Source organism: Vanessa tameamea, chromosome 4, assembly GCF_037043105.1.
Source record: "Vanessa tameamea isolate UH-Manoa-2023 chromosome 4, ilVanTame1 primary haplotype, whole genome shotgun sequence".
NCBI lineage: Eukaryota > Metazoa > Arthropoda > Insecta > Lepidoptera > Nymphalidae > Vanessa > Vanessa tameamea.
This window is the reverse complement of record NC_087312.1, coordinates 979,900-996,811: the sequence shown is the minus strand read 5'-3', so window position 1 is coordinate 996,811 and position 16,912 is coordinate 979,900. Positions and strand designations below refer to the sequence as shown.

Genomic DNA, 16,912 nt, shown 5'->3' with positions numbered 1-16,912 from the left:
GTGAACTAAAAAGAGTATATTAGTAATAAAAATATTGGCCGAAATGAAGCGAAACTGTTATCATCGCTCAGCACTCTCTGTTGCTTGCCATCATAAGTTATGTAAAACTAAATTTGTTATTGCTATGACAAAGGTTAAAAAGAGGGGGTTTTGGAAAACCGAACGATTGTCCAATCTGTCATGGTTACGCATGCTTGCTGTAGTTTCTATTTTAACACAGATTTCTCGTTGCAACATCAGTATTAAATGATGGATGATGACAGAAGGATTGTGGATTGGATAACAAGTAGATGGATGCTGTTTCTGGGTTCAGAACACACTCCTATTTCAACTCAACGCATTGAGTGTATCATTTCGAAACGGCAAAATATATCTTTGAATAATAGATGTTAATTTTATCATTTATTATTATCAAAGGACAACGTAATTTAGACTTAAGCGTTAGATAAATAAGAAACAAAATACAATAAGTCATTTTATTTATAAATTTAATACACTAAAACGTTTCCCATACATTTTCAGAACGAACAATACTAAAACCAGAAACAATGCCAGATGTCTGTATTAGGTTATATTTCTAGATGTAATTAAAAAGTTATGTTGAGAAACTTATAAATAACAACATTTTTGATTACTCGATAGACAATCGTTTTATTCGACCATAATTTCAATATGTACGGAACCAATGCCTTCCACCCTGTCGTATTTGATGTTATGCGCCCACGCACGACACTCGATGTTGATCAGCATGCCGGCTGTGAAAAATAATTTCGATTAATTTAAATTAAAAAACTACCATTGGCTTCGCGATTGAAACTCAGCGGTTCTTTTTTGTCAATTTGGAATTTGTTTACATATATTAATTATAACAAAAAAATTTACAATTTAAATTTGAAAAAATCACTCTGAAATGTTAGAATGTATACAATTGATGAAATGAAAAACTCTTGATATTAAAATTTTATATACAGAATGTAGCTACATCCGTCAAACCGCAATGTAATTGTGCGTTCGTTTAAGCTCTTAATCCTGCCCTGAATATGAAAGAAGCCTTATTGTCAGTGGAGCAACATTCACGAGGTTTTTATTATATTTTTGTTATGACTTTTGGACACAAAAATCATGTATGCTAACATACGATTCGAAGAATTTAGAAAATATGATTGAGAAAATCAGAATATCTCAATCGAAACTCTTTAGTAAAGTTAAAGGATTCAAGAATCGTCATTTTTGCAAGATCATATTAAATGTAACATTCAGAGGTAACCGTTGCGAATGTAGATTCTTGCTTGAAGAATTAGCAAGACACTTAATAGAAACTGTTTTTATCAAATTAACTTACATAATTAAATATATGCATGTTGTTTGCAAATTTTTATGATACTTACTTTTAGGTCTTTGTAAATGAACTGCTACTAGTGGACTAAGGTAGCCTTCTTGGTTAGAGTATGGGAAGTAATATCCTGGGAAACCTCTGTAGGGTAGGTATTGGATCGGTCCAATGTTCTCTCTATCGGCTGGATTCTCACCCTGACATGATACCCACACCATGTTCAGCTGGAACCAAAATATAATTATTTAACATGATTTTAGTTTTATATAAAACCTTATTTTAGCATTATTTTATTTAATTGTATATTATTTATACATATATTTGAAGCAATTTGTATGTATCAAATAGATGTGGTTTTTATAAAAATAATATCATCCTTCGCTATATAATAGGATTTTGTTTAGGCCCGCTGATCTGTCTGGAACTGTTAGTTTATTTATAAAATAATCTTACATAGTTCTTGTCATATGCTGTCATATTCCTGATATGTTCTTTCAAGTCTTCTGGCATGGCGGATGGGAGATGATCAGAACTGTTGTAGAATTCTGGTTTCCAAGCATAAATCTTGTTTAGCTTGAGAAAGATGCAAGGCGTCGATTTGTGGTATGCAAATCCGTTTTCTTCTATACATGGACTCCAAGCATTAACATCCACATCACAGACCTTTCCAGCTGGAGGAGGAAGCTTGAAGTCACAATTGTGAATGTTTTGGCCAGCGCCTGATTTGTTTGCGTCCCGTTTGTATTCTGAAAAAACAACGAAGAGATTTCCTTAAAATTTGTGCTCTTAAAATACCGTGTAATTCTTGATGTAAAATATTTTTCATATAATTTTGAAGCAAACAAAACTTTACCCAAACACATTTAGACTGGAAGAAGTATACACGTTGAATGCACTACCAATCACCGACACGATATATATATAGGTTACATCTGAGGAATAGAAATGATTAACTTACTTTTCAAAAAATTCGATAATTCCTTAATCCAAAATTGGTAGCTGCCGGGATCATTGCCTTTGTACCATATCACGCTGCTGGCGACCTCTGGAGGCGTGGGTCGGAAACCGAGACCAGGATTGGTGCCAATAATGGAACTATCCAGTTGCCATCTTGGCTGTCTAGCGTCTAATAGCTGTAGAAAAGTCCACATGCAGATGGCAACGAGAACTGCCAACGCGGCGTAGAAGATGAAGTAGAATAAGGCTATTTTAGCTGTAAATTCAAAATATTTATTAATATAACGCGTCAAAATCGTCAATCGATATCCAAAACCATACATAGATACCACAAAGTTATTGTATAGGCTTTGTGAACTAATTAGGCAAGTTGGACTATCACAAGACCGATTAAGAACTGCCGTCTAATAATTTTGCTGTAATTAATTTACTTAGTGATACGGCTTTTTGCAAGCCCGTCTGGGAGGGTACTACAAAGTCATATATTCTACCCTAAGCAGTGAGTGAGCCAGTGCAACTACAGACACAAGGGATATAACATCTCAGTTAAAGGCGCAAGGTTCAAGGTTATCGCGCATGTTGGGTAAGAAATGGTTTTAATTTCATATGACGCCAATATCTATGGTGGCAGCGGTTAACACTTACCTACAGGTGACCCAATTGTCCCGTAAGAAATTTTAACCATCCCTTACATCGCCAATGCGTCATCAACCTTGAGAATTGAAATGTTATGTCGCTTGGACCTGTAGTGACACTGGCTCACTCACCCTCTAAGCCGGAACACGACGATACTAAGTATTACTGTTAGGCGAAACTATTACATTGAGATTCCTTTATGATCATGATCCTTTGTGAGATGGCCCAGTGGTTAGAACGCGTGCATCTTAACCGATGATTTTCGGGTTCAAACCCAGGCAGGCACCACTGAATTTACATGTGCTTAATTTGTTTATAATTCATCTCGTGCTCGGCGGCGAAGGAAAACATCGTGAGGAAACCTGCATGTGTCTAATTTCAACGAAATTCTGCCACATGTGTATTCCACCAACCCGCATTGGAGCGTGGTGGAATATGCTCCATACCTGCTCCTCAACGGGAGAGGAGGCCCTAGCCCAGCAGTGGGAAATTTACAGGCTGATTATGTAATAACAATAAAAATAAATATGTAGATATGCTCTGAGTTCTGACAAGCAATACAAATTCCTTTACACGCACTCTCATAGTTTTATAAGAGATTGCCATATTCATAACACTTGTTAGACAGACGGCATGGCGCCAGTATGGTTTTTAAATACTACATACTCGTAGAAACTTTGTTCGCCGTTGGTCTAGTGGCTAGCTCATATAAGGACCCGCATTAAAGACTTAACTAAAATACAGAGGGTAAAAACACCTACTGTGTAAAGTAGAGCGCGAAAATTCTTGCCAATGTTTAATTATAATATTACTAGCAGCGTTAATTCTGATTATTTAAGCAAAAAATTAATCTCTGGTTTTACTAGTAGACGTGATTTATTGGGAAAGTCAGAACTGAATTCGTAATACGATAGAGGTATTGTTAATAACGCTAACTGGACTCAAAATTTAAGGAACTTAGCTGCTATCGAATTTGAAATGATTAACTGAATTAACTACTGAAATAATGATGATACTTTAATCGAAGTTAAAGCTTCTTATTTTTTACAGTGCGTTAAAAATGTAAATCAAATCTCAAATTTAAGACGATGTCTATTTTATACATAAATATATACATATAAAGGTAGAATAGTTTAAAACCGAATTAGGCAATAAAACACGTCGGTCGTCCGTCCAAGGTGATCACAAGACGCGGCCGGAAACTCCGGCGACCGTTGAATTGAAGCAATGAGCTCATTGCTACATCCTGCCACATCTCCTGCCGGCTGCCGGCTGTCGTGGGTTCGAACCGGAATGTGGTACGCCCCGTAATAGAACTAAATAAATCTATCGACCGTATGCATTAAATCTTCCTTTGCGAGTCTTGTCTTGTCATTTCTTAAATACTTCAAACTCTTATACAATTGAGCCCTACAAGCACTTTAGTAAAGCTAACTCTACCGTTCAAGAACATAGAATCTATCGACAAGAACCGACCAGAAACTTAATGGGTATTTTGTTTTACTACGAGTAATTAAAGTACACATACATTTATTAAATTACTGGTTTCCGTCGCGTGTGATCCTTCAGGGGAGGGGCGTTATTGTTGATATTAGGTTCATATGCATTTCCACAATAAATAATAAAATAAGGCAGCAGCACACGTGTTATTTATAAACCACCTCTGTGCGAAATTTAAGTCAGATTTAATCAGCAGTTCTAGCGTTGAACAACAAACATCCATCCATCCAAACTTTCGTATAATATTGGTAAGATTTATACCTAATACCTAGCACGCTTTAATACGTAGATAACTATGGCTTATTTCAATCAGAGAAGGAACAAAGACAAATAAACCACTATGATATTGAATCGAAACGATATCATTGGTCGAGATCTTGAATTATCTGTGGTATTTATTAGGGATTCGAAAACAAAAATGCGTTTTGAATCTTGCGAATATTATAGGAACTTAGGGAGTCAAATTAAAGTGAATAACATTAGTAAAACGGAATAGTGTCGTATTATATATTTTAGATATATATATATACATATATATATATAAATTGGATCTGTTTGTAGTGCATAATATAGCAGAGCTATTAGCTAACCGCATGTAATATTTAAATCTATCGTTTGTTTATACGAGTATGCACTCCTTATCCGATTTGAATCGCGAATAGATTTTATTTCAGTATATAATTTTTTCTATTATAACAATAGAAGAAAAAGTTAATAAAACGTTCATCATACAGTAATTAATGTACATATATTTTAGAGATTAGCTATAAGGATGAGGTCCTCAGAGTATTAATGATTATGTCGTAAGACTAAACATTTTCGAGGTGGGATCCGTGAATGGATATGTGTAAAAAAGATTATAAGTATTCATTGAAGATTACATTGTTCATGTACATTAAGAACGCAAATTAATTTAAAATACAAAAATGCACTAGAACCATAATATATAATCAAACAATGAAATAAAAGCACTAGTCAGCGGTTATATAAGTAGTCTTGATGAAAAATATGTTAAAACGTATAAGACGATAAAATACGATAAATTATGTTCTTTCGTTTGAGAAAAATAGTAACAACTGAGTTAATTTAAAGTCACTTAGTTTTAGCACCAATAATATTGTTAAATATATACGACTTTATTTACGTCATTTAAGTTATAATGTTATTATTTGAAAGAAAAAATACAGACACTCAATGTACTAAGATATAGTATTTAGATTTAAATAATAACATTTTTTTATTGCTTAAATCCTTTTTATGTGCCTAATTAATAAAAAAAAACAGTTGCGATTTAAAATGATAAAATGTTGATAACTATAAAAAAATTGTAGAGTTTCATTAACTCAGACATGTTTTAACGTAACGTTAACGTTAAACATAAGCTTTCATTCAATTTTAAGAAATCAAAGCTATATTTTTTAAGCGTTTACTGTTTTTATTATACTCTGTCCCACAAAAAGATTTCTTGGCCAAAAAAAAACGAAGATTAATTGACGTAAGGTTGAAACTTGACGTTATAAGTTTATTTTTTCTTCTTGTATCTTTCATGCCAATATATTTTTAATAAAACATTAAATTCACGCTTCAATCGGTCACGTCAATAGTCTAAATTTAATGCGGTTAAAATTGCGAAGTGTTATATGTAAAGATTTTATACTAAAACCGTCTCCGAAATGCTCTACATCTTCAAGTATAATTTCTATGTGTATTCGTTTAGTAGTTTCGTTCAGTGAGGACTGGATTAACCACGTCGTTGTCTCTAGTCATGCACGTTTTAGTTTTACCCTTAACTTCCAAAAATATATATTTTTCTTCCACAAAGCAATTTTGTTTAAAAGTATGATGGTTTATTAGAACGTACGTAGATTTGTCAAAATCCTATTCAAATATGAGAAATATTGGAATATCAAATTTTTCAAAACGGCTTCAAAATATTTTCAACAATTTCATTGACAATTTTAAAACATAACGTCTCAATTTATAGGCAACTACCTAAGAGCCCCAAGGCAGTTGCTTATCCTGCGTTAACCGGCCCTGCTTTCAGTGAGTCATTACAAAAATGTTACCTCATTTATAAGTATACATTAAATTAAATGCCAGTAACACTTACACCAACTTGCTCCGGTCCTGCCGCAGAACTGCCTCGTCTTCGGATTCCATATAAACCGTTGGAACTTCTGCCCTGCGGTCAGAGGCGGTTCCCTTTCACGGTAGTACATGTTGAACCGCTCGAGGCTCGTCAAATCTGACGGTCGTTTCTTGACCGTCATATTTGTCGATTGCTTGAACTTCTCCTGTTGGGTAAAATATCAAATATAAAACACAGATGAACAGTCCCTAAAATTCTAAGTATCAAGAATAACCACATATTATAGAAATCAATTTAAAAAAAAAATCATTTTAACTTAAACAGCGTAATTCCATTATTAAACTCGTTACTATAAAAAAGTCTGCCGTATCAAAGAGGTCACCGTTAATAAATCATACTCACCAGTTTTGATATTTTACGCTGAGCGGCGCGTGAGTGCAATGAGAAGCGACTGCGCTCGCGCACGCCGTCACAGGATAATGGGACGGTGTTCAACCTTAGTGAATCATCTGTTACATAAGTTAATTTGTTACAATTTAACTTAATCTTCTTGTTACTAAATTGGTTTAATTTTTGCGAGAGTAATGAATTTATGTTTTACGTCTAGGACATTATATACAGCTATTCGTCACTGCTAGTATTCAGGTTACAACACAAAGGTTCATTAAAAATGTAAGAAATCGTTGGTCCGTTAAAACTAGTTATTTCGCGTGGTATATTTGAATTATTTACAAGTACAAACATGTATGAACAGGAATCTATTTAAAATGTTTAATGATATGCGTAACCTAGTGCAGCCCATTATTAAAATACCAGCACAGTTTGCACGATTGGTTGATAATAGGAGTCTTCAAAAAGTTAAGGTAGGGCTTATGCTGTATGCCTTCTTCAATAAACGCGATATTCAGTGGCAAAAATTTTTTTCAAATAAGATTTGTTGTTTTTTAGATAAACGCATTAAACATATAACGCTCAAATGCTTGAATATTTGTTTCTGTTGTGGCGTTGAAATATCGAATTAAATTCGTACCTCTATTGCTTTTAGTTGTGTTAGCCGGGCAGAGTATATTTCGGCAATGTTGTTTAAGATATAGAAATGATGAAGGAGACTGATTGTGGTGCGGTTAAGACTATGTAATAGGTGGTTCTTTAAATAAATCCTTCATCTACCGTTAAATATAAGAATAACTATTTTTAACGACACTCAAAATGACCCAAGTTTTATTTATTTTAACTACCTGTTTTTTGTCAAAGACATAACATACATACATAATCAGCCTGTAAATTTCCCACTGCTGGGCTAAGGCCTCCTCTCCCGTTGAGGAGAAGGTATGGAGCATATTCCACCACGCTGCTCCAATGCGGGTTGGTGGAATACACATGTGGAAGAATTTCGTTGAAATTAGACACATGCAGGTTTCCTCACGATGTTTTCCTTCACCGCCGAGCACGAGATGAATTATAAACACAAATTAAGCACATGAAAATTCAGTGGTGCCTGCCTGGGTTTGAACCCGAAATCATCGGTTAAGATGCACGCGTTCTAACCACTGGGCCATCTCGGCTCGTCAAAGACATAGCAATTAAAATATTAATGTAAGTGCATCATACTCTGTCAAACTTGTATATTCTTGTGTTCAAGTTCCTTACAAATTTAAAGCCGATTGTGATTGCAAGTGTGCCTGAATATTACCCTGCAGATTTTTTGGCGTCTTGATGTATGACACCGTCCTATGCTCTCCCCCGCAAATTTAGTTTAATTTATTTGTCACCTTGCCATTAATTCTCTTATTTGAATCAGTGACGAATTCACAATCTAAGATGTGATTAAAAATTCTTGTAATTAATATTCTCTAAATACATCCCATTTGATTTACCTCGTGTCTTGTTGTCATCCTTTTACCGACAACTTTTTGCAAGCCACTTAAAAAATAAGGCCTTTGATCACATACAAACAATAATAAATGTTAGACAAAGCAAAGAATGAAATGAAATAAGAATTGGAACATAAGTAATCTTTTAAAAACTCATCTAGTATTTTACTGGTTTGAGGTGGTTTACATCAGTTCTGCCATTTTGCTGATGGACGTCAATACTTTTTGTTGTATTATTACGTTTTGACGGATCAATAGGTCTTGTACAAGCATATAGGATAATTACATTCTTAGTAACGAATGCTTAATTTTCTAAAGATTTAATGTATAGTATCCGGATATTGATTTGAGAACCAGTGAATTTGTTGTAATAGTCAAATCACTAAAAAGCCGTGTAATATAAAACACAAAATACGTGATAATCTTTCAAGATACGCTGTATCAATTTTTCCCATCTCCAGGCGTACTTATGTATATATCCGTCGCTATATACCGTATGCCTTTCATTTTTACAGATAAGTGTCCTAAAAATTCCTTAACCCTTTCTTTATAAAATAATATGTTTGCTTAAATGTCCGAATTTTGGGACTTGGCTGAGGTGTGCATCGCTGAGTGTGTTTGTGCTTAGGTTCTGTATAATTCATTCCATGCTGGTCTCGCACCGCCTATCACATGAAACATCGTGAGGAATCCTTCATGAGTCAATTGAATTTTACCACTGTTGTTCATATTTACCAAACCGTATTACAGTAGTGGTCGAATAAGCTCCAAATCTGTTGCAGGAAATTTGCGGAATATTTTTAGGAAGTTACTTTTTACTTTTAAATATTATATAGGTATATAGGAATTATTTCCTATGATACTCCTGTTGGCCCAGTAATATAGTTCGATGAAGCGATTTGTATGTTTAATACGTATGTAGACATTAGTTAAACTGAGTGAATGGATGTAGTGATCCGTAGCGGAGGTCAGCGGAGGGTCCACTGCGTCATCAAGTCTGATCTGTATTGAGTGTTCTCGGTTCCGTAGTTAGAACAGGATAAAGATTTCTATCCAAGTTTCATTTGGTCTTATATCCTAACTCCTGATCTATGCAAAATTTCGTTAGGGAAAATTATGGTTTTACTTAATGTCCATGACATATATATGTTTTAAAGTTTAAAGGACTATAATAGTCGTATTTATAAACCTTGTACAATGTCATTAACCATGTTATATATTTAGAGGTGTAATTTCCTCATCAAATATATTTCGGAACACCTTTGACTCCTATTTATTAAAAAAAAAACATAAATTAATCTTAAATATTCAGTGAAGATATTGAGGAACATACACGTAACAACAAAAGCCCAATTGATATCCTTATTTTTTGTAGCGGCTAAATATAGTGACATGAGATCTTGATTACTTTTATGTTTTGTTGTGTATGTATGTCGATAAATTGTGCCTCATTGGGTGAGTAGCTAGATATAAGATATAATATTAGTATAAGATCACAGAATTGTAACATATAAAAAAAAAACCGATAAAAAGTTAATTTTTAAAAAGGGTATTTCTTTCGAAAAATTATCAGTAAATGCCCGGAGTCTGTTAATGGGCAGTGTGACGCTCCCGTGACATTATCAGATTACAAGAGTGAGGGAAGAGAAAGTTTTCGCGTTTCACCAATACTTCCTGCGTTGTTAGACTGATCTCCTTTGAGATTTTCCGTTGTGACCGAAATCGGTCAGGACGACATAACCATCATATCGATAAAACTAATATCATATCTAATACAAAAACCTTCTTAGATATTATTTTCCACAACGATAGCTCCTGTATGGTTTAAAAAACCTGTATGTTTTAAAACAATTATCCAATCACAGATCCCAACAAAAATATACATACATTAAACATCACAATACAAATTACACACACATAGAAGTCGAACAGAAACACTAACTCTTTATAATATGGTTATAAAATTTTATTTTATTTGATATAATGTCTAGGGAACTCTATTGACGTACACAGCAACTTTATTCATATGACCTCTTATTACGGCAGAACTATTACGGCCGTGGTTTGCGTCCACGACAATAATAACATTCTTTAGACTAGAGTATAGAAATTGTATTTATACATATAATACTTTATTGTACGATCATTTTTACATTGATATTACAAACTGTTCTCAACGCATTGACGTTGTAAGCGATGTTAAATATTTCTTACATCATAATTTGCTAATTCGTCAAACAGGTATCCTTCATTCTTTCTTCATGACGTAATGAATCTTTATGACCAATTTCGTTCAATCTTTTTAGCCGGTTGATACATATTGAACGGATCTTAAACATTCAAATATTAGTAATGGAAGATGTAAGTCGACTATTCTGATAGACGTAAATTAAAATATAGTTATAAAAATATAGAGATCAACTCATATTGGACAGGCTGCCCAACTACAATCTAGACTAGCTTAGAAATCCAGAATTTCACTAAGAATCGACAAGAACTACAGAAAACTGAAAACGAAGTCAAAATATTACAATCCAAAAATTTTTGTTTGATGCTGCTTGGAAATAAAAAACATCCAGATGTCCATGGGCGGTAATCACTTTCCTTTAGGTGAGCCTCCTGCTCGTTTGCCCCCTATAACATAAAAAAAACTTGCGTGCACATCAAACATCCAAACTCAAAATAATGGGAATTACACCAAAGCCGAAGATGATACCATATGTGGAGATTGTAAGACAAAGTAAAAATAAAAAGTTATTAAAAAAAACATAAGAGTTGGTTGCGACTATGTTGAAAACAAAAAAACTTTAAGAAAAATCAATTCGCAGAGCAACTAGCTTGGATTAATAACATCCAAAATTTCTCAGTTATCGATGTGAGAAATATTTGTTTTTATATGAAGAAGGTAGTAACAATCTGAAATTCCTTATAAGGAAGTTCTTATATGAGTATTAAAGGCTAATCAGGTTCACCCATACTTACTAGCTACACCGTGATTATCTTGGTAATATGACTTCAGCTAAATATAGAAGATAGAAGTCTATACACTCCCGTGTTTCGAAAAGTACGTAAAGTCGTCGGTCCTGTGCCTGAACTCTTTCCTGTCGAGTTGGATTCGCCGTCTAGAGAGTTTACACGTCACCGTCACAGTAATATGTGCTGCATATTATAATGACGGTATTAGGTAGTCTCCCTTGAGATGGACCGATGTGGCCAAAATTTGACAGAAGGACATCGTCATCATATCATGGGATATACCCAAAACGTAAAATATATAAAACAAAAAGGAAATGCAATTCTTTGACCGGAAAAAGTTTATCCAATCCAAATGTGACTTCACAATTGTTCTTGGCTTCTCGCCAATGTGTATGCCAATGGGCGGTGCAAATGGTTAACAAATCGATAATAAATAGGTACCGTTTTTTTATAATTCTGACATTTTTTTTGTTTTTCTTTAATTTTGAAATTAGTGGTTGTTCTAAAATTACCTTAGAATTTTGATGATCGGTGAGTGAGTGAGGTTTTGATCAAATTAGAGTTAAATTACTATGATTGGTGATTGTTCATAAATTATTTGTTTAAATATTATGTAATTTGGTAACAAAGCTAGTCATAATATACTTTTTGTTTATGAAAAATTCAAGCGTGGTTCACGACAAATTTATGGGGGCCCGAAATTGCCCTGGTTTCGAGATACTGATCGAATTGATCGATTGATCCTGTAATCTTTAGTATAGCAATGTCATTGTCCTACCTTTTTGCTAAAATATGTAAATCTGTACTTTCTATTTTTTTTACTGGCAACACTACTAAGCCAATGTCAAAAAAACTTATAAGGTAATTAGTAGGTATGTTTGCCACCATACCACGCTGTTATGATATGTACAAAACTTATTTTTAATTTTTATTATCATATATATATTTATTTTACAGCGCGTTTCGGAGAACGTTTTAATAAATAAAATAATTATACAAGTAGTTTCATCCCAGTTTCATCCGTTTTGAATATAAACTATTTACTTGTTCAACATATCATAGTAATAAAATTGAGAAAACCTAAAAAAGATATACAAGACGAAAATAGCGTAAATTTATCGGCACCATAATGTGCTTGGATCAAATTCCTACCTGTATTCAGCAGCTTAATGTAGTTCAGTGTTAAGGAGATAAACTCGTTCCCTTTGATCTTTTCTCACTGATACATTATGTTAAATAACAAAATAAATAGTTACGTAAAATTTGATTTAGTTACAAGAGAAGGCTCTTGTAACTAAATCAAATTTATTACGAGAACCAACCACAGAGAGCGAGAGCTAACCACAGTTAGCTTTTTTCTTTTCGTTTCTGATTCTATTCCGATACACCTTTAACGGCACCACAACTGGATCGTTGATCTACTAACAGTAGAATAGAAAAACGGCTGAACAGCAATCATCACGTTTTATTTGCGATAAACTGGCACTTTATCAGTAAAGTTGGCTGCTAATTAGTTATTAATCATTAGTTCGAACGGCTTTGTGACAAGCAACATTAAAAAAAGTCAAATAGTCGTCTAATAGTGAAGTCCCCGATGGTTTTTCTTATCATTTATACATCAGTCACTACCGGCAACGATTCGCGTTGACGACGCTAATGTCCTAGATATTTATCGATTGCCTCCAGCAAATACTAGGTACAGGTACCCCGCACGGCCATCATTCAAGTTTTATGTTGATCGTTTTTTAATAATAACAATTTTACTACCAGTTTATTTTACTTGGTACCTGAGTACCTCCCACTCCTCAGATATTCTTCCGCCAAACAGCAGTATTTAGTATTTTTTTGTTTCGAATTGAGCCTATAATATCTTTGTTTCCAAAGTTGGTGGCGCATTAACAATGTAAAGCATGAATAATGTTTCTTGTAGTGCCATTGGCGGTGGTAACCTTTTACTATCAAGAAGCCCATATACCGGCCTGCCACCGTATTTAAAATAAAATAATAATAAAGAAGAATTATTTTGTGGAGACGATATTGTCTTCTGCCGCCTTAATTCTGCAACTTATTATAATCATATATAATATTATATTATAATTCAATATTAATGCATCCTCACTACGCAAGAACAAATTTAAATCTTGATCCACAACGCTGATCCACTGTTGGTTGGTATTATCCGATATTATTTTACACCTATCTGAACGAGATCTGATGATGTTTTCCTGGATTTGAAATCGTGATCTGCACGCATTGTAACGTGATGGAATAAGCTCCTATCTCAGTTAATGCTCGTCCTCGGGATCGGATGCCTTAGCCCGAGAGAGAGACATTAGCAGGGTGCTTCTTAATGTTACTTTTAGACAAATTTGTATTACAAGTAATAGACTATATGATGATTGTGTGGTACCTACCCTAGACGGTCTTACACAAAGCCCCACTACCAAGTGTTAAAAATAGAAATGGTCATATTGTAGTGCGTCCTAGGACCACAGATTAAGACGGTTTAGCCCGCATATATTTTGGTCTAGCCCCACCACTGACTAGAAGTAATTTCCTATAAGTTAATTAATATAATATTCAAGAACTAAGGACGATAACAACGTTGTAAGTAAATCCTCTTATCCTTTCACAATCAATTTATCTCAAATAATGAAGTTTAATCTTTAGCTTCCTTGAAGCGGAACGGGGTTAATATAATAAATTGTGCTTCGACGATGATCCGTGATAAGTTTTTAAAAAGAAAAAAAAAGTAATGCTTTCGCGTGTACTGTGTCGGGGGACTGCGTCAATCTTAATGTGAGTTGGCGGATTCGTGGGTAGCGGATATCGATTGAATTGAATATCGATTATTTAATCTAGGTTTTTTTTAATGTAATTAATGACACAGGCAACACCTTCTATGTTATATTTGTATGTGCTTCGATTTCAACTTATTATGAAATACGTAAAATTGTGTTTTATTATGGCCGTTGCCACTTGTTATGTAAATATGTCGTAATTCACATATTTCTTACCTTATAATCAGAATATGTTATGTTATTTTGTTTTTAATTGTTTGTATTACGCACTATGTCTGTTGTACTCAAGTTTGTCTGAAAGAGTTCGTCACTTGGCGATAAAAGTGCCTTATTGTGGATCTGGATCTTTAACAGGATTTTAATATTGTATTCTAAATAAATATATGAACAGTGGAGCACAATAGATGCTAATATTTTGACGAATATACTGCCCAAAGCTATTGTGGCAGTGTTTCATTTGACTGACAATAAGTAAGTGTAATGATTCTATATTGAACAAAGGAATTTGAGTTTGAGTTTATTGTCTCAAGGAAATAAAATTTAATGTTATAGTCGTAACGTTTCGAAATGAAAAGTATGGAAATATATCATTCATCTTTAAGTTTATTTCATTACAGAGTCTCGGTTCGCTTTATCGTTTAACGTTACGTTATGGCGTTACACGTTACAGCTCCGAGGGTCTTTGCGTGATATTAAATAGCCAATAAAGCTATTTAACAATTATATATAGGCTATCAAATACAAAACCTTTCTTTTCAAATCCGACTTGTAGTTCCTGAGATGAGCACGTGCAAACATAAAAAACAAACTCTAAACTCTAAAGTAAAGATATATTTGCCCATTATAACCAATTTTAGCTTTTTTGTATGACACCATTGTTCTCTATTCTAAAGTACTAATATTCTGGACAATAAATAATCATTAAAGTAATCTCATCGTACTGAACGTTGTTCGATTGATAAATACGTTTAAATTTAATGGTACTACTCAGTACTGTTGTAATCCGGTTTGAAGGGTGAGTTACAAAGAGGTGAATGACAATTACAATTAGGTATCTAGAAAAGAACTTCTGAGTTCTCAAGGTTGGATAAGGAATCGCTAATAGTGATGTGGTCAATTTGGAAGTATTCCACATAATTAAAAAAATTCATTCGATATCGATACTTGCTAAGGGCCAGCACCGGTTCAGCGTCATTATAGCGGTACAACGTCAAGGGTGAGAAACCTTCTACACTGATCTTCGATCACTCGGAAGACAAATTACGACATGCAAGTAATGAGGGCTGTGCCAAATTATTAAAAAATCTTGACTTTAAATACGCTGGTAATTTAAAGACTTTTTTAAATTGATTTCTAAACGTTATGAAATTTACATTTGTTTAGGATTTTAAAATTGATATTTTTTTTTTAAATAGCTCTTTAAAAATATATTTTATTTTAATATTAATTATATTATGTAAGACATTGTATAATAAATAATAATGTTGATAATTTTTTTTAAAATTATTATAACGTTTGTTTTTAATTACAAATGAAATTATTTAAACCTACTTTATTTTACGTTTTTATAAATAAATATAAATAAGAAATCAGTGACAACCCTAAAGATCACCGATATGTTCTGCTAGCCACTGGATTTTATATAAAAGGATGTCCTTGGAAAGTTTTGGCAATTGTGTGAAGAGCCTTCAAACTGAAAATATGAACAGACACCAGAAAATTTGCATACTCGTGAGTAAATTATAATTATTAATCATTATTAAATATTAATTTCTTAGTAAAATATTGCTATACGTCTCGTTATAAGGTATTAAGTCTAAGTATTTTTTTTGGAAATTGCAGATGTTGAGTTTAGCGGCCCTTGCAGAGTTCAGCTCATCATCTAAACGGGAAGGTCGAACAGGAGGTCTTCACATACCAGAAAAGATTATTGGCGGAGTGATTGACATCGTCCAAAGTCACAAGAACAAACCGATTGCAGGCACTCAGCCTACCTATCCCCTTAACCAACAATTTAATCAACAACAATACCCCCAATACCAGCAATGGAACGGCCAATCAACCTTCCAGAATCAAGGATTCCAAACCCAACAGCCGTTCCAAGGCACACAGCAAGGGCAAGGTCAATACAATTACCAAAACGGTTATAATCAAGCAGGTACCTATCCCCAAGATGGTGGAAATTATAATAACCATGCTTATCCAGCTGTATCCGGCCAAGGTTTTAACCAAGGACAAAACCAGCAGGGACAATACCAAGTAGTGTACCAAAATCCTAATCAATTCGGACAGCCCAATAATCAGTTCCAGAACACACAGTCCGGTTACTATACAGGTCAAAATCAATATCAGGGAAGTTCGTCCAGCTTCCAGGGACAATCGGGACAAACCCAAGGGCCAGGAGCTAGCGGGTCAGGCCAATTTAATCAAGGTTTCTTGGTGTCCGGTGGTCAGTCGGGCAGTGGTAATGGGCAAGGACCAACCTGTGTTTGCCAAGCTTGGACCAAGCCTCAACCAGTTCATGATGTTTTGGCTGATAGCCCAGCAACGGAAAAAAGTGAAAAGAAAGAAGAAATGTCTTAATAAATTATGAATAGTTAATTTATTTATATAGTGCATTTACAGAGCTTGAATATTATTTATTAATTTATTAAAGTTTTTAATCTTCATACTCTAGAAGTATGTAGCTAATGATATTATAGAATGTGTTAGATTACAGTCAAGTAATGAAGTGTGATATTGAAAA

The 16,912-nt window shown here is 33.9% G+C and overlaps 3 protein-coding genes across 3 annotated transcripts in view; 2 read left to right on the top strand and 1 right to left on the bottom strand.

The window, feature by feature from the left end:
* Positions 1-16,912, top strand: part of LOC113396692 (succinate--hydroxymethylglutarate CoA-transferase) — a 121,024-nt gene that overhangs the window by 78,195 nt on the left and 25,917 nt on the right. The window lies entirely within an intron of this gene.
* Positions 463-7,092, bottom strand: LOC113396693 (sodium/potassium-transporting ATPase subunit beta-2-like). The gene is made up of 6 exons (XM_026634741.2): positions 6,918-7,092; positions 6,537-6,720; positions 2,292-2,546; positions 1,787-2,079; positions 1,389-1,557; positions 463-755 (listed from the first exon to the last, which is right to left on the bottom strand). Exons 2-6 carry the CDS (start codon positions 6,694-6,696, stop codon positions 652-654), a joined length of 981 nt encoding a protein of 326 aa, XP_026490526.1. The 5' UTR covers positions 6,697-6,720; positions 6,918-7,092; the 3' UTR covers positions 463-651.
* Positions 15,778-16,839, top strand: LOC113396699 (uncharacterized). Its single transcript, XM_026634747.2, has 2 exons — positions 15,778-15,897; positions 16,009-16,839. Exons 1-2 carry the CDS (start codon positions 15,817-15,819, stop codon positions 16,747-16,749), a joined length of 822 nt encoding a protein of 273 aa, XP_026490532.1. The 5' UTR covers positions 15,778-15,816; the 3' UTR covers positions 16,750-16,839.

Excerpts from the sequence above, each read along its gene's own strand:
- LOC113396693 (XM_026634741.2), bottom strand. The coding sequence starts at position 6,696 with ATGACGGTCAAGAAACGACCGTCAGATTTGACGAGCCTCGAGCGGTTC. Across the intron at positions 2,547-6,536 it reads CAGGACCGGAGCAAGTTGGT|CTAAAATAGCCTTATTCTAC; the intron begins GTAAGTGTTACT and ends TTGAATTTACAG. Across the intron at positions 756-1,388 it reads TCATTTACAAAGACCTAAAA|CCGGCATGCTGATCAACATC; the intron begins GTAAGTATCATA and ends TATTTTTCACAG.
- LOC113396699 (XM_026634747.2), top strand. The coding sequence starts at position 15,817 with ATGTCCTTGGAAAGTTTTGGCAATTGTGTGAAGAGCCTTCAAACTGAA. Across the intron at positions 15,898-16,008 it reads ACCAGAAAATTTGCATACTC|ATGTTGAGTTTAGCGGCCCT; the intron begins GTGAGTAAATTA and ends TGGAAATTGCAG.